The sequence below is a fragment of the Chlamydomonas reinhardtii genome, chromosome 7 (assembly GCF_000002595.2).
Source record: "Chlamydomonas reinhardtii strain CC-503 cw92 mt+ chromosome 7, whole genome shotgun sequence".
Lineage (NCBI taxonomy): Eukaryota > Viridiplantae > Chlorophyta > Chlorophyceae > Chlamydomonadales > Chlamydomonadaceae > Chlamydomonas > Chlamydomonas reinhardtii.
In genome coordinates, this window is record NC_057010.1 from 5,369,076 (window position 1) to 5,391,204 (window position 22,129).

Here is a 22,129-nt window from a genome sequence, read left to right on the forward strand (position 1 = left end):
TGTACAAGGTGGCCTGCTGAACTGTGCTCTATGGGCGAAACGCTGCGTCGGGACCTACACTCAAATTTCAACTGACTCAAAGTGCAGCTGGCAGCAGAATTCCCCAAACAGGCCCCGAGTATGGCTGCATAGGCAATTGATTTCGATATCAGCACAATGGATAAACATGCGGTGGGGTCTGCTGGCTTGGCACGAGCTGTAGCCCAGGGCACCTCGGGCGTCGGGCTTGCAAAAGAGCAGCAGCATGGTCGGGGCGGTCTCAAGGCGTCTCAGCTACAGCAAGTGGTAGCGCGGGGTCGCGAGGTCCGGCCGCTCGGCGAGAGCAACATCCCAAACCAAGCAGGTCGGCCCGGCATTCAGGCACAGCAGCAGCAGAACCACCCTCGGGCACAGCCGGCCGCGGTTCAGCAAGCAAACGTGCAGCGTGCACCGCCCAAAACGGCGCCGGGAGTTGCTCGTTACGTGCCCGGCCCCGCCCCTGCGGCTGCAGCTCCCGCTCCCGCTCCGTTGGAAGACATCGACCTCCCAGACTTCGACTGGCAGGACATGGCTCGGTACTTGAAGGAGCAGCAGCTCGAGAGGCGCCAGAAAAGTAAGGGCTCGCGCGCCAAGTTTGTTTACAACAGCTATGGCGAACCCGTCACGGTGCCGAGGGGCAATGCACCTCCCGTGGCCGCCGGGGCGGCAGGCGCGGCCGCGGGCGCCGCGGGTGCGGGGCCGTCAGCGGCGGCGGCTGCCGCGGCTGCCGCCGCCGCTGCCGCCGCTGCGGCGGATGACGCCGACGCCGGCCTGGGCGATGGCGTGGAGGTGAGACGAGGGCGTTTCCAGTTGTTTTGCGTAGCTGAGCAATGGCACTGCTGAGCTTAAGGCATGTCGTTCGTCTCCGCATTCCTTGCATTGCACCGTTCAGCAATAACGCTAACCTCTTTCATGCACAAACAGGACAACTGCTTCTCCAACTTCGCCACCGACGAGCTGGAGGCTGCGGGGCTGCGCCCCCACCCCGACAAGATCGCGGAGACCACCGCGCTGGCCAGCGTGCCAGTGCCACCCGTGTCGTACAAGATGTCGCTACCCGTGCCCGTGCTGGCGTGTGAGTGACGTTGCAGTGATATGGCAGTAGCATGCGCAGTGTTATGGCTGTAGCAGCGGAGACACGGGAGCACGGCAGGGGGACCGGAAGGGGGGAGGCACACCAGGCCGCCTTGCCATCGATAGGGCGGCTTGAGGCTGCTGTGCTGTCAAAGTACGCGGTGTGGCAGCCTCCGCCATTCCTTTTATCTGGCTCTGGCTGCGTACCCTCCCAGCAACCTACGTGCCCCTTTCCCCCCGCCCCCTTTTCCCCTTTCCCCTTCCCCTCTTTGGACAGCCGGCAAGATCTCGGCGGCCCAGTTCATGGCTGTGCGGCAGGCGTGCGGCAGGCACGAGACACGGCTCAAGGACGGCTCGCGCGCGGGCTTCTTCCTGGGGGACGGTGAGGGAGGAGAGGCAGGGCACAGGGGCGAAGCGGGGTGCCGCTGGTCGTGGGTGGGTGTAATAAATGCCTGCCTGCCTGCCTGCCTGCCTGCCTCGCTGTTCAACCGCCTGCCTAGGTGCCTGCCTGCCCGCCACCCCAGCCGCACACAGTAAGCTGTCGCCGCCCCCTTCCCGCCCCACCCCCCGGTGTGTATGCAGGCCCGGGCGTGGGCAAGGGCCGCCAGATCGCGGCCGCCATCCTGGAGAACTTCGCCAAGGGGCGGACCAAGGTGGGTGGAAAGGAGGCAGGGGATTTGTTGCGTGTAAGCAACAAGGGATGCGGTGGCTGTGGTTGTGATGCTGCTGCTGGTGGTGGCGCTGGCTCGTTCCCGCGCCCTGGCCAACTTGGGCTTGGCAAAAGCCCTCCGTGCCCGCCCGCACCCCTCCGTCTCCCCTCCCTTTCCTCTCCCACTCCTCCCTTTCCTCCCTCCACCTCTCCCCTCTATCTCCCCCCTCATCGCAAAGGCGGTGTGGCTGTCCGCCTGCGGCGACCTGCTGCATGACGTGCGGCGCGACCTGGCGGACATTGGCGCGCTGGGGTACGAGGGCGTGCGGCTGCTGGACCTCAAGGCGGTCAAGGCGGGGCAGAGGGGGCTCAGCGGCCTGCCGGGTGAGGACGAGGGAGGCGGGCGGGGCAGAGGGGGCTCAGCGGCCTGCCGGGTGAGGAGGGAGGGGGGCGGGCGTATTACGGGTGGGGGTTGCGAGGGACGGTGTTGCTGTGGGTTGGGTTAGAATTGAGGATTGCTGCGGTGACGCCGGACACTGCCGACACCCCTTCCGCCCTGTGTTTCCTGCCCCCCCTCCACAGGCTGGGACAAGGGCATTCTGTTCCTGACCTACGACCTGCTCATCAGCGGGGAGGCGGGCAGGACCAAGCGCCGGGCCAGTGCGGCGGCGGCGGCGGGTGAGGCGGGCTGCGGGGCTGAGGGGCTGAGGGGCGGGGCAAAGGATATGCCTGGGCAAGGCAGGAACGGGGTAGGGCAGGGGTTGGGATTGTCTGACATGAGCACACAGGGAAGCCGAGTCCCGTTGCGTGGCTTGCGCTGCGTCGCGTCGCGTTAACTTTAGACGATTCTTCGTTCTCACCGGATTGCCTGCCCTCGCAGCTCGCCGCGCCTTGGAGGCGGCTGTGGAGGGGGCGGCGGGCGGCAGTGGCGGCCAGTCGGGTGCGAGCATGGCCGGCGGCAGCATGGGGAAGACGCCGGAGGAGGAGGCGGAGGAGGAGTTCGGTGAGTGTCCAATGACAGGGGAGCGGCGGCGGCGATGACCGAGGCAGCCGCCACGCAGGGAGGCCGCGTCAAGGCAGCAACGAATGTAGAGTTAGGGGCGATAGCAGGGGTTGCAGCAGGGCAAGGGCTTGCAGCTCCTTCACGGTTGTTTGCCTGGTGTGTTCTTGCCTTTTGCATGGTCGATCTTGTGCCTACAACCCCGCCACTGCCCCGCCTCCTGTCATGCTGGACGATGATGAAATCCCCACGCCCCGCCCCCCCTCCTCCCCCTTCCTACCTCCCCCCTCCCTCCACAGGCGACGGCTCCCGGCTGGCTCAGCTGGTGGAGTGGTGCGGCGGGGCGGCCTTTGACGGCCTGCTGGTGCTGGACGAGTGCCACAAGGTGCGCGTGGGGTCGGAGTGGGATGGGTGGGGGGCGTGTGATTTGGGGTGGGGGTTGGGGCGTGTGCGCAGGGAACTCACAAGCGCATTTTACGGTCTCACTCCTGCCCCACTCCTGCCCTTACTCCTAACCTCGACTCGTCACCCTCAACCCCACGCACTTTACCCCCCCATCCCCAAGGCTAAGAACTGCCTCCCCAAGGACGCTGAGACGTCCACGGGCACCAAGCTCACGCAGAAGGAGAGCAAGACCAGCCGGGTAAGCAGTGGTGACGGGATTGGCAGGTGGTGAATCCCAGCCTCTGTCCCACTTGTCATCAATCGTTTGGGAAATAATGCCTGCGCCTCCCCGGCACCATGCACTCAACCACCACCGCCACCACCACCATCACCACCACATCCCACCCTCCGAACCCCCTCCCCGCCCCCTCCCCGCCCCCGCCCCCTCCAAAGGCGGTGGTGGAGCTGCAGCGGCGCTGCCGCGACGCGCGGGTGCTGTACGTGAGCGCCACTGGGGCCACCGAGAGCGAGAACCTGTGCTACATGGAGCGGCTGGGGCTGTGGGGCCCGGGCACCGCCTACCCGGGCAAGCAGCAGTTCGTGACCATGCTCAAGACCTACGGCGTGCGTGAGTGCTGGGATGGGAGTTGGGAGGGGTTGCTTGGGGGCGCGTGTTTGCCTACGGTGAGGAGTTACAGAGAGGAGACGGCGACGCATGGCAGGGCGGAGCCGGGTTGGGAGGGCGGGCGAGGTGGGTGCTGGTGGGAGAGTGGGGGCCGTTTTTCCCAATCCCAACTAAACCAAGACCCAATTGCCGTTACGTGGCTGGTTGCGTGGGTGGGTGGGTCCGTCGCTGTGGATGGGGCAGGGCATGGGGATGCGGCGGGTAGCTGCTTGTGGGGTTGAATTTGATGTCGGGGCCAGTGGTCGGACCCCCATATGACACAACCCCTCAAGCCCACACCGTGTTTGTCTCTCACATCTCTCATCTCTCATCCCTGTTCCTCCCTCTCCCCCCACGCTCCCCCCCTGCAGGCGCCATGGAGCTGGTGGCTATGGAGCTCAAACAGAACGGCTCCTACCTGGCCCGCACCCTCAGCTACGAGGTGAGGGAGGGGCCGGAGGCCGGGGGGCGGGGCAGGGGGGGAGGGGGGGCAGGGGGGGAGGGGGAGGGAGGGCGGGGGGAGCGGGGCAGGATGGGTGGGGGCCGGGGGGGAAAGGCGTGGAGGGAGGCAGGGAGGGAGGCAGGGAGGCAGAGAGGGTGCCGAAGCTGGGTGCTGTACTTTGATGGCTCTGTACAGCCGGGGGCATGCTGGTGCGAGGTAGCGTATCAGCGCACCGTGCCAAACCCCTCGTCCCTCTCCGCCCAGCCGCCCGCCCGATTGCTCCCGCCCCTCCCCAGGGCGTCAAGTTCGAGATGGCCCCGGTGCGCACCAGTGACGACTTCCGTGACATGTACGACGGCGCGTGCGGCGTGTGGCAGCAGCTGCAGAAGGCGCTCATGAGCAGCCAGGAGCTGGAGGGGAAGAGGGTGAGGACAGGGTGTGTGCGTGTGGGGTGTGCGTTTGGGGGGGGGGGTTGCGTGCGTATGCGTGTCAATTGATGACAAGGCTCCGGACATTGAGGTGGCTCTCTATCTCCATCCCCACCTAACCCACCTTCTCCCTCCCTCCTTTCCCTACCCCTCCGTCCTCTCCCTCCTCCTCCCCCCCCCCCGACAGCGCAAAGAGGGCATGGGCCAGTTCTACGGCGCCCAGCTGCGCTTCTTCAAACAGCTGTGCACGGCCGGCAAGGTGGGGCAGTGGGCGTGTGCGCACACAGAGACCCCCGCGTCACGCCCTGCTCAGAACGCCCTCCGCGCCACTCAGATGCGGTGTGGTCGGATGAGGACTGGTACCCGCCTTCTACATCCCACACATTGATACACATGCACACACACACACATTAGTGTTGGCACATTAAGAACCCGCATTCCCCCTCTACACACACACACGCACACACACACACGCACACACGCACACACACGCACACACACACACACACACACACACGCACGCACGCACACACACACACACACACACACACACGCACACACACACACACACACTCGCTTTGCTGCATCGCATACACTGTCTTTGCGCAACGTTTTCCTTGTGCTCTTTAACACACACACACACACGCACGCACACACACACACATGCACGCCCCCAGGTGGACGAGGTGGAGCGGCTGGCCAAGGAGGCGCTGGCCCGCGGGCAGTGCGTGGTGATCGGGCTGCAGAGCACAGGTGGGCGGGCGGGCGCGTGCGTGCGTGCATGAATGGGTGCGTGTGTGTGTGTGTGTGTGTGCGTGGGTGCTTGCGTGCGTGCGTGCCTAGGTGTATGCGCTGGCCGATCCAGGCACCACCTTACTTACGGGGTACCGTGCCGGGTTGCGCGATATGGAGTTGGGTGGCTCCCCGGCAACACCCTGTCCCCTGCACAGGAGCATTAAGAACAAGCTTTCTAAGGCTGTGTTCCCATCCTCCTCCTCATCGGCGTCCCCACACACACCGGTGTGTCACCTGCAAATCCTCAACAGCATCTCCATACCTGCGAATCCCCATCCCTGCGCAGGCGAGTCCCGCACCGCCGCCTACGTGGCAGCCAACGGCGGCGCCGACACGGTGTTCGACTCGTTCAGCTTCGAGACCAGCGCGCAGGAGATCCTGCTCAACCTCATGCGCACCTACCTGCCGGTGAGAGGGAGGGAGAATGAGGGGGATGTTGATATACCAGCCTAAATGTTAAAGCAAGCCGTACTGGCGGAAAGGGGATGAGGAGAGGGGAGGGGAGGGGAGGGGAGATACTAAACCTGATGGGGTTGAGCAGGCGGGGCAGGATGGGAGCATGGGTATGTGGGAGGGTGGAGGAGCAAAAGACGAGCCCGAAGGGCGAGGCGGCAAGCTTGCCGCCCTGACGTGCCGCCCTGACGTGCGGCAAGCTTGCCGCCCTGACGTGCCGCCCCCTGCATCCACGTCCATTCCACTCCCTTCGTTGCCAAAGCATAAGCCACGCCCTCCTCCTCGCTCTTTGGAGCTTGGGCTGGTACCTACAACCTCCTGCCACCCCTCCAACTCTCCCCCTGTCGCCCCACAGTCCAGCGCCGCCACCGACGAGCTGGAGGCCGCGGCCAAGAAGCTGAGGCTGCCCAAGAACCCGCTAGTGAGGCAGGGGGGCGACGGGTGTTTGGGGGTGTGGATGCATGAATGACGGATACCACAAGCCCAACAGTACCGGGGGAAAGGTGTAAGCAGCAGTACCAGCAGTGGCATGATGGGGAGGATGACGCACATACACACACACTTGCACACACAAATTTGCACACACACACTTGCACACACACACACACACACACACACACACACGCACACACACACGCCCGACCCAGGCAATCCCTAACCTGTGCCCCCAACCCACCCCGCCTCCCCCCCCCCCACACACATACTCCCCGCTCCCCCCCCCAGGACGACCTGATTCAGCGGCTGGGCGGTCCGGGCGCTGTGGCGGAGATGACGGGCCGCAACAAGCGCATGGAGGCGCAGGAGGGCGGCGGCTGGAAGTACGTGCCGCGCAACCACGGCTGCAGCATGGACGCGGTGAGGGGAGGAGGGGTGGTGGTGCGTGGGTGTGAATGTTTGGTGGGGGTGGAAAGAGGGTGGCCGGGAAGGAGGGAAGGGGTAGGTTTGGGCTTACAGTGGTAGAGGAGGGTGAAAGGCCGTCTTGGTGTAGCGCACTCCCCGGCCTCCTGCCTGCCGCCGCGCCTCCCCCATTCCCGAGTATTCCTTGACTATTGGGACCTATTTCGTTGGGCTCGGGCACATCACCTCCCCCCTTCCTCCTCGCCCCCCCAACACCCCCTCCCCGTCCTCGCCTGCAGGTGAACCTGCGTGAGAAGGAGCAGTTCCAGGCCGGCACCAAGCTGGTGGCCATCATCAGCGACGCCGCCTCCACAGGCATCAGCCTGCAGGTGGGAAGGGGGGGCGGGGGCAGCGGGAGGGGGAGGAGCAGGAGGAGGAGGGGGAGGAGGACACCTGGGGAGCGATGGGGTGATGGGGCATGTGATTAACGGTGGTTCATGACCGCTGTGTAGGACATAACAGAGGGGTGGGGCGCTTTGCGCCCGCACGCGTTATACCGCATGTGTTTGCTCAGTCTGCTGACTCCGAACATCTTCCCCCGCCCCATTCCTCCCCTCCCACCCCACCCCTCAGGCCGACCGCTCCAAGCCCAACACGCGGCAGCGGGTGCACATCACCCTGGAGCTGGCCTGGAGTGCCGACAAGACGGTGGGGGCGTGGCTGTGCCGTGTGTGTGTCTGTCTGTGTGTGTGTGTGTGTGTGTGTGTGCGTGTGTGTGGGTGTCGTGCGGGTGTGTGCGTGACTGGTTGGAGTCATGGGATGATAGGATGGGGTCAGGGCTCAGGAAGTAAAGAGCGCCGCGACCCTCCGCCGCCCACGTGCATTCCACACATCCTCACCCCCACCCTCACCCCCACCCTCACCCTACTCCCCCCTCCCTCCCCTACTCCCTCCCCTCCCGCCCCCACCCCCCACCCCCCCCAGGTGCAGCAGCTGGGCCGCTCCCACCGCTCCAACCAGGCGCAGCCGCCGCTGTACGTGCTGGTGTCCAGTGACGTGGCGGGGGAGCACCGCTTCGCATCCGCAGTGGCGGCGCGACTGATGCAGGTGCGGGGGAGGGGGCGCCGGGTGGCGGGTGCTGGTTGGGTGGGTGGATGGGTGCTGGTTGGGTGGGTGCTGGTTGGGTGCTGGTTGGGTGCTGGTTGGGTGGGTAGGTGGGTTGGGTGGTGGATGGATAGTGTAGACTTGCGGGCGCGTTTCAGCGCGCGTGCCGCGGGGGCCCTCCTTTCAGTCGTCTAGGTATCTCGCGCGTAATCCACGACTCTGCTCCTACCGCTGCTCCCGCCGCCGCGCCCGCCGCTTCCTGCTACCACCAGCTACTGCCCCCCCCCTAACTGTCTTTGCCTCTGCCCCTGCCCCTGCCGTGTTCTTCCTCAGCTGGGCGCGCTGACGCACGGCGACCGCAACGCCGTCAGCGCAGTGGACGTGCTGTCGGGCAGCAACTTCCACACCACGTGAGTCCTGTGTGTGGGCTGTTGCCGGGAGGAGGAGCTAAGGACGTTGTTTAGGCATCTTGGCGCACTCCAACCCCCTCTTTGCGACATCGGAACCTATCCCCGCATTCCACCCGAATCTTGCCATCCCTCCCCCCATCCAACCCTGCTACCGCCACCTGCTACTGCCACCTGCTCCCACCACTGCCCCCTGCTACTGCCATCCCACTACTGCAGCTACGGCCCCCGCGCGCTGTCCAAGCTGTACCGCGTGTTTAAGGGCGTGCTGCCACACAGCGGCGACCTCAGCCCCCTGGCGGGCATCACACCCGAGTGGCTCAGACTGCACCTGGCGGAGAGGGCGGAGGCGGCGGCGGCGGCGGCGGCGGCGCGAGCAGGAGGAGCGGGAGGTGGTGGGGCGGCGGCGGCAGGAGGAGGGGCGGCGGCGGAGGGGCCGCCGGCCGGGTGGGAGGTGAACGGGCGGCTGTGGGCGGCGGAGCGCACGACGCAGATGCAGGTGCGTGTGTGTATGTGTGTGTGTGTGTGTGTGTGTGTGTGTGTATGTGTGTGCGTGTGTGCGTGTGTGAGGAGGCAAGTCGTTTGTACTTCAGCGTCACCCTCGCGCACCCTACAGTGCCTTTTGCTGCATTCCTTGCTGTCACATTTGGGGCTGGATGTCTGTGCAGTCGCTCTTCCTGCCCACCTGTAAGGATGGGAAATCTGGCGTATAGGACCCATTTGTTATACGTACTGTACGTATAGGGCGGCGTATAGCGTATTAATACGCCTGGGGGGACCCCGACCACAAACACCCTTATACCTCATAACTTTTGTCCACGTTCGCCATTTCGGCGCCTAAAAGCTTCAAACCACTCAACATCATGCGTGCTTTGTATAGCCAACTGGGCAGGGCTTGAATCCGCATGGATCATGTGTTTTGTTTGGGAAGTTTGCTCCTGGCCAGTCCGAGCACCCAGGGTTTGCTCGGAGCGTGTCCGTGCACACCACACTACCCATGCCCTGAGCACTTGCGTATGCTTATTTGTGGTACTTGTAGCGATTGTGACATCTTTGGTGGGCTGTCCGCACGCGTGTTGCAGCAAAGTGTCCAGCGACATGTCCCCAAATGTCGCACTCAGGGCATCTCTTGCTTCACAAAACCGTATCGCTAAGCTCTAAATAGTCGCAATACGTCATGGCAAAATCCTTACGTCAGGCGTGTGAGTAAAAAAGGGGTCATGGTGGCAAACCGCCGGTCGGGATGTTGACGGGATGGTGGATCCGGCGTATCAATACGTCTACGCCTGGCGTACAGAGGCTCTCTTGCATGTACGTAGTATACGCGTATTATACGCTATACGTATTGTACGCGTGTATACGACTTCCCATCCTTACCCACCTGCCGGCCTGCCTTGCACTCACCCGGCCGCCCGCCCCGCCTGTTCTCCCCGCCTCGACACCCACACCCAGTCCTTCATCGCCGAGGCTGTTCATGAGCTGGAGGCGGTGGGGCTGCTGCGGGAGGACGGCGAGGGCGGGCTGGCGGTCACAGGCGCCATGATGAAGGACAAGGCCGAGGTGAGGGAGAGGACTGATGGCGGCCGGGAAGGGTGGGGGCGAGTTATAGGCTCGAGCGTAATAGGTCTCAAATGAGGTAACGAGTCGTCGCCCAAACCAGAAGTGGGGGACGAGGTGGCCGCCTGCATTGCTCGGCAGTGGCTCACTGCTTTTCGGACCGCTTCGCGGTCTGTACCACTTCGCACACGGTTCAAAACCCGCACGCACACCCACCCTCCGCTCCGCTCCCCTCCCTCCTCTCGCGGCACCACCACACCAGGGCGCCGGCAACATGGGCGGCGTGAACCGGCTGCTGAACCGGCTGCTGGGCGTGCGGGTGGACATGCAGCGCCGCATCTTCCAGTACTTCACAGCGCTGCTGGTGAGGGGGGAGGCGCGGGAGGGGGGGGGGTTTGTAAATACCAGCCCAAACTAAACCAAAGCCAACGAAAACGGGAGTGCAGGCAGAGGCGTTAGTTGCGAGCGATAATACTTATGGGATGTGGGCCGAGGCGTCGTGGAGCAGCAGGGCGAGCGGCGCCGGCGATAAATGTCGCCGCCCGGGCTCGGTGACGCGCACAACAGCACAAGACAGGCACGCGGACGCGACAAGCAAAACCCACGACTTACCTGGCGACCAGGAAAGCAGCCCCGACGCCAGGCAGGGAGCGTCGGGCCAGGAGCACGACATGTGGGAAAGGGGCAAGGCAAAAATCGGAAGGGCAGGGCACAGTGAAAGGGCCGAGGCGTGTCGGCAGTAGGATAAAGAAGGGATAACAAAGACAAGACTACACACAAGCCCAGGCGGCGAAAGAGGCAGAGAGGGCGTGAGGCAAGGGTTAAGAGGTAGATGTGGGTGGCATGGGGACCGGTTAGGGGAGAGATGACGGGGTGCTGGGCAGTGTGCGGGCCGCGTACGGCTCCCCACAGGCACTGCCAGCCTGGATGCCCCGCACGCAGAGGGGGCACCCAGATGCAGGGGGAGAGGGAGGAGTGGAGGAGGGGCGAGAGGGGGGCGGGATAGGGCGGCTTGGGGTGAGAGGCAGAGCGAAAGACGCAGGCGGATGCGGCGCTTGTGCGCCCGCCCCATTGCTATGTGGCAACCGCTTTGTTCCCACCCACCCACTGCTCCCCTACATCCCCAGGACTTTGAGGTTCAGGAGGCCAAGCGCGCCGGCACCTACGAGAGCGGCATCGTGCGGCCCACGTGCGGCGAGATCCGGCTCAAGGGCCGCGAGACCATCTACATGAACCCCGACTCCCGCATCACCACCAGCCACTTTGAGTTCAGCACGGACCGCGGAGTGAGCTGGGAGGCGGCGCTGCGCATCTACGAGAAGGAGGTGAGGGGGGAGGGGCTTTTGTATCCACCATTCCTATAGAAGACGCGCGAGTTGAGGGGGTTTCGAGAGCTGTAGGAGGCTGTGAGTAAGGGGATGGGAGCTCGGGCCGATGGCAGATGGTGTATCAGGGGCGTCCCTACAACCGCTTGCACGGCTGATTCCAGGCATACACACACGCTCCTCTCCTCCCTTCTCTCTTCCTCGCCCTCCTCCTCCTCGCCCTCCTCCCCCGCAGCTGGCTGACGACTCCGACACGCACACCAAGTTCGTGTACAACCAAAACGCCCAGAACGACATGATCTACGTGGCGCTGGTGGGTGCGGGGCGTGGGTGAGGTGGGGTGGGGTGCGGGGCGTGGGTGAGGTGGGGTGGGGCGCTGGTGGGTGCGGGATGGGGGTGGGGGCCGGCCGGTGGGGTGGGAGGGGCATATGGTGGGTGCGGGATGGGAAGGGGCCTGTTTTCACCATTTCCAACAAGGAATCCCAGAGACTCGAAGGCGCAGGATACGATGATGTAGGAGACGAGCCAGGGACCCCCCCAAAATGCCCGCACAAACTCCCTGCCACCCACTCTCAACCCCGCTCTCGCCCCTCAGGCCATTGAGCGCAACGAGCGCGGGCGCAAGGTGCAGGGCCGCGGCCGCGCCCGCACCGCCCTGCCCAGCTACTTTCGCCTGGTGCGGCCGGGCACTGGGTACGCCGCCACCGACATCGACCGAGACGTGAGTGGTTTGAAATGGGTTGGGTCGGGTTGGGTACTTGGGTGCTTAAAGCGCTTGGGGTGCTTGGGGTGTACCTGATGTGCGTGTGTGCACCTGATACACAGCGTATGACTTCAGCATTTCACACATATGAAACGCCCTTCACACACCAAACTCCCTGCACCCCAGACGCTGCGGTCTCGCGGCTACCGGCCCGTGTCGGACGACCGCATCCGCGGCACATGGCTCAAGACCCGCTGGAAGGAGGAGTACAACCGCAACGCGTGAGTGCGGCAGCCGCAGACGATGAGGAGGAGCGGGGCTGGCTTCACCAGGGGGAGGGCTGTTGAGGGGTGTTCAGGGTGGGGTGGAGGCGGGGGTTGGCTACGCCGGAGCGGGACGGCGTGCGGAATGGCTGAGCCTGGTGTAGTAAATGCCGCTGTTGGGGCTGGTGGGGTTGGCTGAGCAAACGAGCAGATGAAAGATCCCCCCTACCAATACAAGCAACCCGCTTTCCCGACACACTTCCCCCTCTTCCCCCACGCTCTTCCCCCTCGCCCTCACAGCGCCAAGCGGCAGCAGCCGCTGCACCTGGTCAGCGGCTCACTGCTGCCGCTGCTGCCCACACTGGACGCGGTCATGAAGGGCGGCGGCGGCATGCGCGGGTAGGTGCGGGAGCTGCCGGGGGGGGGGGCGGCGGAGCGGCCTCGGGGACATGGGGCTGCGTGGTGGCTGGGACGTGATGGGAAGGCGGAGGACATGAAGTCAGGATGTCCCCACCTGCCCACCTGTTCCCCATTTGCACGTTCACCTCCTGCCCCTTTACGGCCACCCCACCCTCCACCCCACCCCGCAGTCGCCAAGGGCTCCAGGTCATGCGTGTGTGCGCCAGCGACGGCAGCGGCCTGCAGGTGGGGGCGGCGGCGGCGGCAGGGTGCATGGGTGGGGTGGGGTGGGGTGGGCGGCACCGCGCAGTGGCGCCCGGGCAGCGCTAGCTGACACGGGATGCGTATCACCACCGACACCTAGCTATCTACGTCGGCATCATTACATGGTAGAACCCCCCTTGCCCTCCCCACTCCGTTCCCTTCCGCTAGCTAGTCATGCCTGGAATCCCGTTGGAGTAGGCAAGTAACTTCCGCCCGCCCCTGTCACACTCTCGCTCTCAGGTCCTGGGCATCCACGTGGAGGGCCACCGGGCTGCTGACGTGGTGGGCCGCGTCAAGGCGCTGCAGCCCTACAAGCCCTGGCAGCTGGCGGAGGCGGCGGCGGGCAGGGCGGGTGAGAGGCGTGGGCAGGGCGGGAGGGAGGGAGGGGCCGGGGAGGTGGGGAGGTGGGGGATGGCGGGCGAGGTGTGGAGGGGTCCGGGAGATGTTGGTGGGGCCCGTATGTGGGTGGACTACGCAGTCGGTCAGCAGCGCCAGGCGGGAGGTCGCCATTGTGCAACCCGTGCAGCCGACAGAGAGCCAGCAGTCAGAGCACGGTGCGAAGCGCCGCGGTACCCTCAAGGCACCTGCCCCCATGCAACCCGCAGTGGAGCCAGACAAGGACAAGCCGGACGCTCCGGCCGCCGGCGCCGTCGCCACTGCGGCTGGCGGCGGCGCTGCCACCAAGCCGGCGGCGGCTGGAGCAACGTTGACGGCGGCGGACGACTCGGACGGCGGCGATGCGGCCCTGCCCGGTGCCGAGCGTGGCGAGGAGGGCGACGATGACGACTTCATTGATGATGGCGAGGAGGCGGAGGAGGCGAAGGAGCGGCGGCGCAAGCGCGCCGCGGCGGCGGCGGCGCGGCGTAAGCAGCAGCGTGGCAAGGACGACGGCGACGGCGGCGCGACCAAGCGGCGGCGGCGCAGCCAGTGGTCTGAGCAGGAGGCGGCGGGGGCGGCGGCGCAGGAGGAGCAGGACGAGGCGGTGAGCGGATGGGGGTGGGGGCGCGACTGGGTCCCAGGCTGCAGTGGCGATGCCGTGTGTGTCTACCTCACATCGTTTCCTGGGCTGGCAGGAATTGCTGCACTGTTTTGGAAGCTCAAACCAATCAGGTCATTCAGGTCCTGGTTCCCGATCTCTGTTCCCTGGCATGCCTTGTCTCGTCACTCATCTCATGCACGATCGCTCGTGTCGGCTCCTGCGTCACACCCGCTGCCACAGGCGGGGGAGCGGGCCCAGGCGCTGCTGGGTGCGGGGCTCTGGGAGGAGAGCGCCTTCCTCACCGCTCGCAAGGTCCGTCTGTCTGACGTGTGTTGGCCTGCTGAGCGTGGGACCTGTAGCGTGAGCGAGCAAGGGCAGTGGGCATGGGCGTGTGAAGATGCGTGTGTATGGTGTGGAGTGCCATGCTCACACTTACCCACCGACCCAGCTACTCCCTGCTGTCAAACACGCGCACGTGCACGCACACTCCCGACCTGGCCACACACAGGTCGACGCCCGGACGCCGGCGCCCACCAAGACCGTTGCCGGCGGCGCGGCCGCCACCGGCGGCGGCAGCACGGGCCAGCGCCGCCGCGGCCGCCCTGCCAAGTCCGCCGCCGCGGCCTCCACCCCCGGCTCCGCCCTCGCCTGCGTCGCCTCCATTGACGCCGTGACCCCTGGTTCGGCGCTGCTGGGGTCGGAGCCGCCGCCGCGGCGGGGCCGCGGCCGACCTAGCTGCAGGCAGGTGGAGGAGGATGAGGACAGCCTTGGTGAGGACATCGAGGACACGGAGGATGAGGAAGAGGAAGACGAGGAGGAGGAGAAGGAGACGAGCGACAGTGAGAGTGAGGGCAGCGATGTGGTGGTCATGGAGGACTCCAGCGAGGATGAGGAGCAGGAGGTGGCGGTGGCTGCGAAGAAGCGGCGGAAGGGCGTCAAGCAGGAGGAGGAGAAGGAGGAGAAGGAAGAGGAGAAGCGGCAGCGTGGCGGCAGCCGGCGTGGTTCTACAGCCAAGAAGGAGCTGGTGAAGCGACGCCGGCGTGATAAGAAGCAGGATGAGGAGGAGGCGGAGGCGGAGGAGGACACCGAGAAGGAAGACGAGGGGGAGGAGCAGGCTGGAGCGCCGGCCGCCAAGGGCACGCCACTGCCTGGTGGCGGCGGCGGCTTCGATGCGGCGGCGGCGGTGGCGGCGCTGATGGCGGGTGAGTGGGAGTGGGTGCAGTGTAGGTGCGGGTGTGGGTGGGAATGGGCGGCTCCTGGGCTCGCTTGCGTTGCTGACTTGATCCATCGGTATGGCACTGAGCCCAGAGTCCAATCAGCTGCTTTGTGGGCTTGCTGTGGGCTTTGGGAGCAGCTCACGTGCTGTCTTCGATCCTTCTCATGCTTACGTGGACAAGCGCCAAGCCTGCTGAGCTGTTTACCCGCTCATGATCCCTTCTACAACATCCCCGCTCGTCACCACAACGCACGCACTCTTGCCGCGCTGCAGACGTGCGCGCCGCACCCGCTGCCGGCGCCCCTGCCGACACCCGCCGCGCCCGCGGCCGGGCCTCCGCACCCACGGCGGCCCCCGCTCCCTCGCCGGCGCCGCTGCCCTCTCCTCTGGGCCTGGGCTTTGGCCTGGAGCTGGGTCTGGGCCTTGACGATGACTTGCTGCTCGACCCCAAGGACCTCGGCATGGCGGCCGCAGGCGACGTGGCGGCTGCTGCCGGTGCCGGTGCTGCTGGTGCTGGTGCCGGTGCTGCCGGTGCTGGTGCCCCTGTCGGTGCTGTTGGAGGTGGCGCGAAGGCCATGATGGTGGATGATGAGGGCGAGGAGGCGGAGGGCGAGCAGGGCGAGGATTGGCTGCGTCGCTTCGCTGATGCGGAGCGGCGCAAGTCCCAGGCCAGTGCCGGTGGCGGAGCTGGGGAGCAGCAGGAGGAGGAGCGGGCGGGGGCGAAGCCTGGCAAGCGCCGGGGCCGCCCAGCCAAGTCCACAGCAGCGGCGGCCGCGTCCAAGGAGGATGAGGGTAAGGACGAGGAGGAGCAGGCGGAGGAGCAGGTGCGGACCAGCCGCTCTGGCAGGAGGCTGCGTCCCTCCGCCGTGCTTGCCGCCACAGAGTATGTTGCCGGCAGCGACAGTGACGGCGAGGGTGGTGGTGGCGCCTTGCGCCGCAGTAACCGCCGTTCTGCCGCGGCGGCGGCGGCTGACTCCGACGCTGATGCCGACGCCACCCCTGGCGGGGACGAGGGCGGCGAAGGCGAGGGCGCCAAGGGCATAGCTAAGTGGGGCTCGACCTGCCTGCGCCGCAGCAGCCGGGCGCGGCGGCCCCGCTCATCCGTCACGTGGGCTGACCAATTCGTGACCGAGTTCAACTCGGACGGCGACGGCGACGGTGGGGATGGGGATGATGGCAAGGCCCGTGATGCCAAGAAGGAGCGCCGGGCTGCTGCCGCTGCGGCAGCGGCTGCGCGAGATGAGGCCGAGGAGGAGGATGGCGATGATGGGCTGCAGCAGCAGCGGGAGGAGCAGCCGGAGGCGGGGGCCGAGGAGCGGGGCGTCGCCGCTGCTACGGCGGTAGCCGCGGCGGCGGCCCGGCCTGCCAGCAGCTCCGACACCGTGGGCAGCGACATCAGCGATGTGGATGACGAGGGGGAGACGGGCGGTGCTGGCAGCGGGCAGGCCACGGGCGGTGCCGGCGCAGACAAGGCGGCTGCGGCAGGCAAGCAGTCCGCCACAGCGGCCGCCAAGGCCGCCACGGCGGGGGCTGGCGCCTTGGGCGCAGCCGCGCGGCCCTCGGGCCGCAGCGATAAGAGCCGGCGGGGGCTGTGGGAGGAGGACGACTCGGATGCTGAAGCCGATGAGGGCGGCGGTAACGACGACGATGGCGACGACGACAGCGATGCACCGCTGGCGGCGGCCGCGGCCAAGAAAGCTGCGGCGGTGCGGGAGGCGGGCCGAGGCGGTGGGCGAAAGCCGTCGTCTGCCGCCGCACTGGCGCCGAAAGGCGGTGTGGAGAAAAGGCGCGGCGGCAAGGGCAAGGGCGAGGAGAAGGAGGAGCGGAGGAGGAGCAAGAAGGGCCGCGAGCAGCAGGAAGAGGAGGAGGATGACGAGGACGAGGACGCGGAGCGGCCGGCGAGGAAGCAGAAGGAGCGCAGCCGGCGGCGGAAGAGCAAGGGCAAGGGCCGCAGCGGCGGTGCTGCTGGTGGCGGTGGTGGCAGCGGCCGGCGGCGCAGTGGCTATGACAGCTCAGAAGTGGAGGAGACGGAGGAGGAGGAGGTGGCCATGTCGGCGTCTGACTCGGATGACAACCTGGTTCTGCGCCGCCGCCCCTCCACCGCGGCTGCTACTGCCGCAACGCCCGTCGCTGCTGCCGCTGCTACTGCCGCGCCTGCCGTCGCCGCTGCTGTAGCTGCGGCGGCTGCGGTGGCGGCGGAGGACAGCGATGATGACGATGTGCCGCTGCTGCGGCGCCCGGGGGCTACGCCGGCAGCAACCACAGTTGCTGCCGCCGGCGCTGCGGCAGTTGCTGCCGCGGCGCCTGTCACGGCGCCAGTCTCCGCTGCGGCTGCTAGCCGTTCGGCTGCGGCTGCAGCCGCCAGCAGCGATGGCGGCGGCTCTGCAGACGAGCGGGATGAGGCCGCAATGGTGGAGGAGGACGCGGCTGTGGCGGAGGCGCCGCGGCGCGAGCGGCAGTCCGCGCCTGCCGGCGAGACGGAGGCACAGCGGCGCAAGCGAGACAAGGCCGAGCGAAAGGCCGAGCGAAAGTTGAAGCGCGCGGCGAAGGAGGAGCGGCGGCAGCTGCGACTGGAGCCGGCGGCAGCGGTAGAGCGGGCGGCAGCGGCGGTGGCGACTGCTGACGGTGCTGCAGCTGAAGACGCTGAGGACCAGGAGGACCGGCGGCTGGAGGAGGCCATGCCTGATGCTGCGGCAGCTGCGGCGCAAGGCGCGCATGACGGCGCTCCCACACAACCAGCCGGCACCTCCTCAAACCTGCCGCCTACCGCGGTGGCGGAGGAGCAGCCCGCCGCGGGCATGCCAGCGCATGCAGGGCAGGTGGCGGCGGCACCCGTGGTGACGGCGGCGGCACCCGTGGTGGCACCGGTGGCGGCGCCTGCAGCTGCATTGACGCCGCCCGGTACCGTCGCGACGGCCTCCGCCGCTGCAGCTGCCGCTGCGGCGACGCCGCGGGTGCTGACCACGGGTGCCAAGCGCACCGCGGCACAGGCGGAGCTGGGCACCGCGGCGGGCGCAGCTGCGGAGGAGCCTGCTGCCACTGGCGCCGGAGCTGAAGCCGGCATCACACCAGCACTGCAAGCTAGTTCCGCGGCGGCGGCGGCCGGGGCAGGTGCGGCGTCTGCACACGCAGCCAGTGCTGCCGCGGCGGCGCCGTCAGCGCTCAAAGCGCGGCGGCTGTCTGGGCCCCTGGCGCAGGCAGCGGCGACCCCCACGCAGCAGCAGCAGCCGCAGCAGCAGCCCCCTCGGCAACAGCCCCCTCAGCAGCTCCAGCAGCAACCACCGACTGCGCAGGCACTGGTTGCCGCCACGGAGGCTGCTGCTGCTCAGCCCTCCCCGCTGCTGCCACCGCCGTCAGCCCATAGGCAGCAGCAGCAGCAGCAGCAGGCAACGCCTGGGCCATCGGAGGCGGTGGCGGAGGTGGCGGCTCTGCGGGAGCGGCTGGCGGAGGCGGAGCGGCGGCACGCGGACCAGATGGCCCTGGTGCGGGAGGACCTGTCGCGTCAGCTGAAGGAGCGAATCGTCAAGGTACGTGTGTCTCGGGGTTGGGGTGGGGGGAAGGGCGTGAGGGAAGGGCTTCATTCGGTGCAGCGCAGTGCAGCCGGCGGCAGGAGCTCCCCTTATTACACACAAGGCGGAGTCCTGACTTGCATACCGGCACCACTTGAAACGCTACCCGAATCCGTGTCCGTTTAGTCCGTCGCTTAACCCAGTTCAGCCTCTGGCAATGCTCAACACCGCGGCTTGCCGTCCTACGTAACCGCATGGCCTGCCTGCTGCCCTCACGCCCCTTGCCTCTCACCCCTCTCTCATCCCTATCATCCCACCAGACCAAGGAGCTGGTGGAAGCGAAGGCCGCCCGGCGCGCCACCGAGCTGCAGGCCGAGCTGGCGGCGGCGCAACAGGCCGCACGGGCCGCAGAGGCGCAGAAGGAGCAGGTGGCGGCGGAGGCGCGGCGGCAGCAGGCCGCGGCAGAGGCAGAAGCGCGCGCCGCTGCCGCGGCGGCAGCGGAGGCGGCGGCTGCCGCCGCGGAGGCCCGTGCAGCCAAGGCTGCGGAGCAGGCTGAGGCGGCGGCGCGCCGGGAGTTGGAGGGGGAGCTTGCCAAGAGCCGGGCTGCTGCGGCGGCGGCGGAGGCGGCGAGAGCGGCCATGCAGGCTGAGCTGGAGGCGCTAAAGGCAGAGGTGGCCCGGGTGCAACAGCAGGCACAGGCGCAGCGGGTGGGATCCGGCTCTCCGCCGGTGTCGCCCCACCAGCACAAGGCCAACACGGCAACGGATGCAGCAGCTGTGACCGCGGGTGCGACGGTGGGGGCGGCTGCCAAGTTGTTGGCGGCCGCCGGCAGCGCCGCCCCCACCCGCGACTCCATCCTGGCTGCCATCAGCGCCGCCGGTGGCGTCGGCGTCACCGCGCCCGAGCTGGTTCGTCACTTTGAGGGCGGCAGTAGCAAGGCCGGCAGCGGCAGCAGTAGCACTGGGGGCGGTGGCGGCGGCGGGCTGCTGCGGGGGCGGGTGGCGGCGGTGCTTCAGGAGCTGGTGGACGAATTCGAGGTGATGCGCGAGGGCGCTGGCGCGGCCAGCAGCTGTGTGGATGTGGGCTGTGCCGCCACACGCTACCTACCGCTGTGAGCCTGCGTGCCGACTATGTTTGGTGGTTGGTAGGTGGCAGGTGTGCGCCATATGTGGCCACGTCGGTTTGTATGGTACCGTAGTGGCTGCGTGAGTATGGTAGCCGTGTTTCGGACAAGCGTTGTTTGTTGATTGTTAGGAGCAGGCAAGTTGCACGTAACCTTGGGCAATGTGCAGTGGTACTTAAGTACTCCGTGGTTGATATACTCGCATGTAGAATAATGGATGGCACGCACTGTGCTGTCATCAGAAGATAGACGAGCATCAGTTAACGCATAGAGGCTTGGTGCAGTTCCTGGCCAGTTCCCATGAACAGTAGTAGTACTGATGGCGCTATGGTGTGTTGTAGCAGTGCCTGTGCGCCACAGCGTACCATACCGTTGAGCCATAGTTTTACAGGATACGGTAGTGCATACTGGTAACTAGCATGTGGGCCTGCTTGGCAGGAACCGCACAAGTTGTGTGTAGCTGGTGGTGTTCAGTGTGGCGATGACGTGACGATTACAGGAATAGTGGAGCTCTTGAAGGGCCCGTGTACATTATCCCACGGTTTGATGAAGTGTGCTTGTAACCTAGTAGGAATAAATGCCACACACGTACCCACACGCCTCGCAATCAAACAGCAGCACACCTCATCTTGCATTTTTGCTCCCTGTTAGTTGCTGAACACACCTCAGGCTTAGCTTTGGCTCACGATTTGCTTGGGTGACACAGCGTCTTTCAGGGCGCACAGCGTCACACCGTAAATAATATCCCCAGTGGGCTCACGATTAAATGAATAGCGTAGCAACGGCCATCACAGCACCACCCAATACTCTGGGCTCCCTTGCGCTGATGGCGCGGGCGGGTGTGCCCTGTGCCAGCAGGTGTGCAGCATGCTAGCTAGCATGCCTAGCCGAACAGGCCGACACCGTTGGGGTTACCGCCCGTGCCGTCCGGCTTCCAGGGCCCCTTGGCCGCCCGGTAGCACAGCGCGTAGTGGCGGTTGCCGCAATCCTCGGAGCCGTACACTGCAGGGTGGGAGGTGCGGCGGTGAGGCGCAGGGCTCCTATCTTAATGTCTCCAGACATTGGCCATTTTGGCCGTTTTCTAGACATTCCTCCCTGGGGCTAATGTCTGGGGCGAGACTTTGTTGGCCCGGGTTTGGGGCGGGTTTTGTCCCAATTCCTATGGAGAAGCCCCCAAACCGCCATGTGCCCAGACAAAAGACGGCGGCCACCAGGCCGTTTTTGTCTGGAGCTAGACATTACCCCCAAAACAAGATACGACCCCTGGTGAGGCGTCATGATGCATGTGCGTGGCAGCCGATCGAGAAGCACGCCGCAGTCAAGGGGCCCAAAGTGTGGTACGGTGGCATGTACGTGCGCATCAACATCAGCAGGCCCAGCAGGTAGGTTCCGGCACCGCTACAAGTCTACTACGGCAACGTGGCCGGCGGCATCCACTCACGTCCGTTCTGGTCGGGTGCCATGACTGGGCAGTAGGCGCCCACGCGGCCACCCAGCCAGCAGCCCTTGCCGTTGTAGTAGCACAGCTCCTGCTCCGCCTCTGCAGAAGTGGTGGGTGGGGGGCAGAGCGCCATGCGGGACGTGAGGAGACGGGCGGTGGTAATGGTGGTGATGGTGATCGACAGGTCGCTCGTCGGCTTGCATGGCCCAGGGGTGTGTCATGTGGTGCCTTGTGCTGGCGCAGGCTCGCGCAGCCATGGTCACACGTCAACGGGTCGCCGATGATGTGCGAAGGAAACTGAGCCGCCATATATACTGCCAATGAACGGAAACTCGAGAAGGCGCGTTCGCTTACCCCGGAAGCGCGGGTTCAGGAAGTTGGGTGAGTTGAAGCCCTGCTGTGCGCAGAAGCGCGCGGCCTCGCTCGCGTTGAATCTCCTTGTAGACTGCATGATAATCCACTTTTTCTTGTAGGGGAAGGTCTCAAACTTCTTCTCTGCGGGGCGGGGCAAGAACACGAACAGGGACGACATGAGATCGCTCCGAGCAGAGGTATGATGGCATTGGCACCCAAACGAGACTGCAAGGAAAAACATAAAAGGCAGGAGGAGAGAAGGATCGTTTGGGACCGGGAAGGGCAGGACCCACCCAACGGCGGCGGGGCCCGGCGGCGCACGGGCCGGCGCGCCGGCGGCGGCGGCGGAGGGCGCGGGGGCCGGCGCGGCGGCGGCGGCGGCGGCTGGCGCACAGCGCGGGGCGAGGGCGGCGGCGGCCGGCGCACAGCACGGGGCGACGGCGGCGGCGGCGGCCGGCGCACAGGACGGGGCGACGGCGGCCGGCGCACAGCACGGGGTGACGGCGGCGGCGGCACACGAGGTGGGCGTGGTGAAGGTGGACGGCGGCGCGGCGGCGGCGGCTGACGAACGGGCCGGGGCGGCGGGGGCGGCGGCACACGAGGCGGGCGTGGTGAAGGTGGACGGCGGCGCGGCGGCGGCGGCTGACGAACAGGCCGGGGCGGCGAGGGCGGCGGCACACGAGGCGGGCGTGGTGAAGGTGGACGGCGGCGCGGCGGCGGCGGCTGACGAACAGGCCGGGG

At 66.5% G+C, this 22,129-nt stretch overlaps 1 protein-coding gene across 1 annotated transcript; it reads left to right on the forward strand.

The window, feature by feature from the left end:
* Nucleotides 1–3: 3 nt before the first annotated feature.
* On the forward strand, nucleotides 4–20,168 carry CHLRE_07g350100v5 (uncharacterized protein). The gene is made up of 36 exons (XM_043064543.1): nucleotides 4–807; nucleotides 943–1,093; nucleotides 1,370–1,474; nucleotides 1,675–1,745; nucleotides 1,981–2,125; nucleotides 2,324–2,419; nucleotides 2,622–2,744; nucleotides 3,041–3,126; nucleotides 3,307–3,384; nucleotides 3,579–3,753; nucleotides 4,161–4,231; nucleotides 4,528–4,656; nucleotides 4,847–4,918; nucleotides 5,337–5,412; nucleotides 5,741–5,862; nucleotides 6,263–6,328; nucleotides 6,631–6,762; nucleotides 7,044–7,133; nucleotides 7,378–7,452; nucleotides 7,729–7,851; nucleotides 8,182–8,258; nucleotides 8,475–8,754; nucleotides 9,708–9,815; nucleotides 10,075–10,176; nucleotides 10,940–11,137; nucleotides 11,373–11,450; nucleotides 11,733–11,858; nucleotides 12,027–12,121; nucleotides 12,404–12,502; nucleotides 12,694–12,748; nucleotides 13,007–13,118; nucleotides 13,372–13,748; nucleotides 13,986–14,057; nucleotides 14,254–14,947; nucleotides 15,235–18,488; nucleotides 18,791–20,168. The coding sequence occupies exons 1-36, from the start codon at nucleotides 157–159 to the stop codon at nucleotides 19,583–19,585; spliced, it is 9,159 nt and encodes a 3,052-aa protein (XP_042923111.1). The 5' UTR covers nucleotides 4–156; the 3' UTR covers nucleotides 19,586–20,168.
* Nucleotides 20,169–22,129: the final 1,961 nt, after the last annotated feature.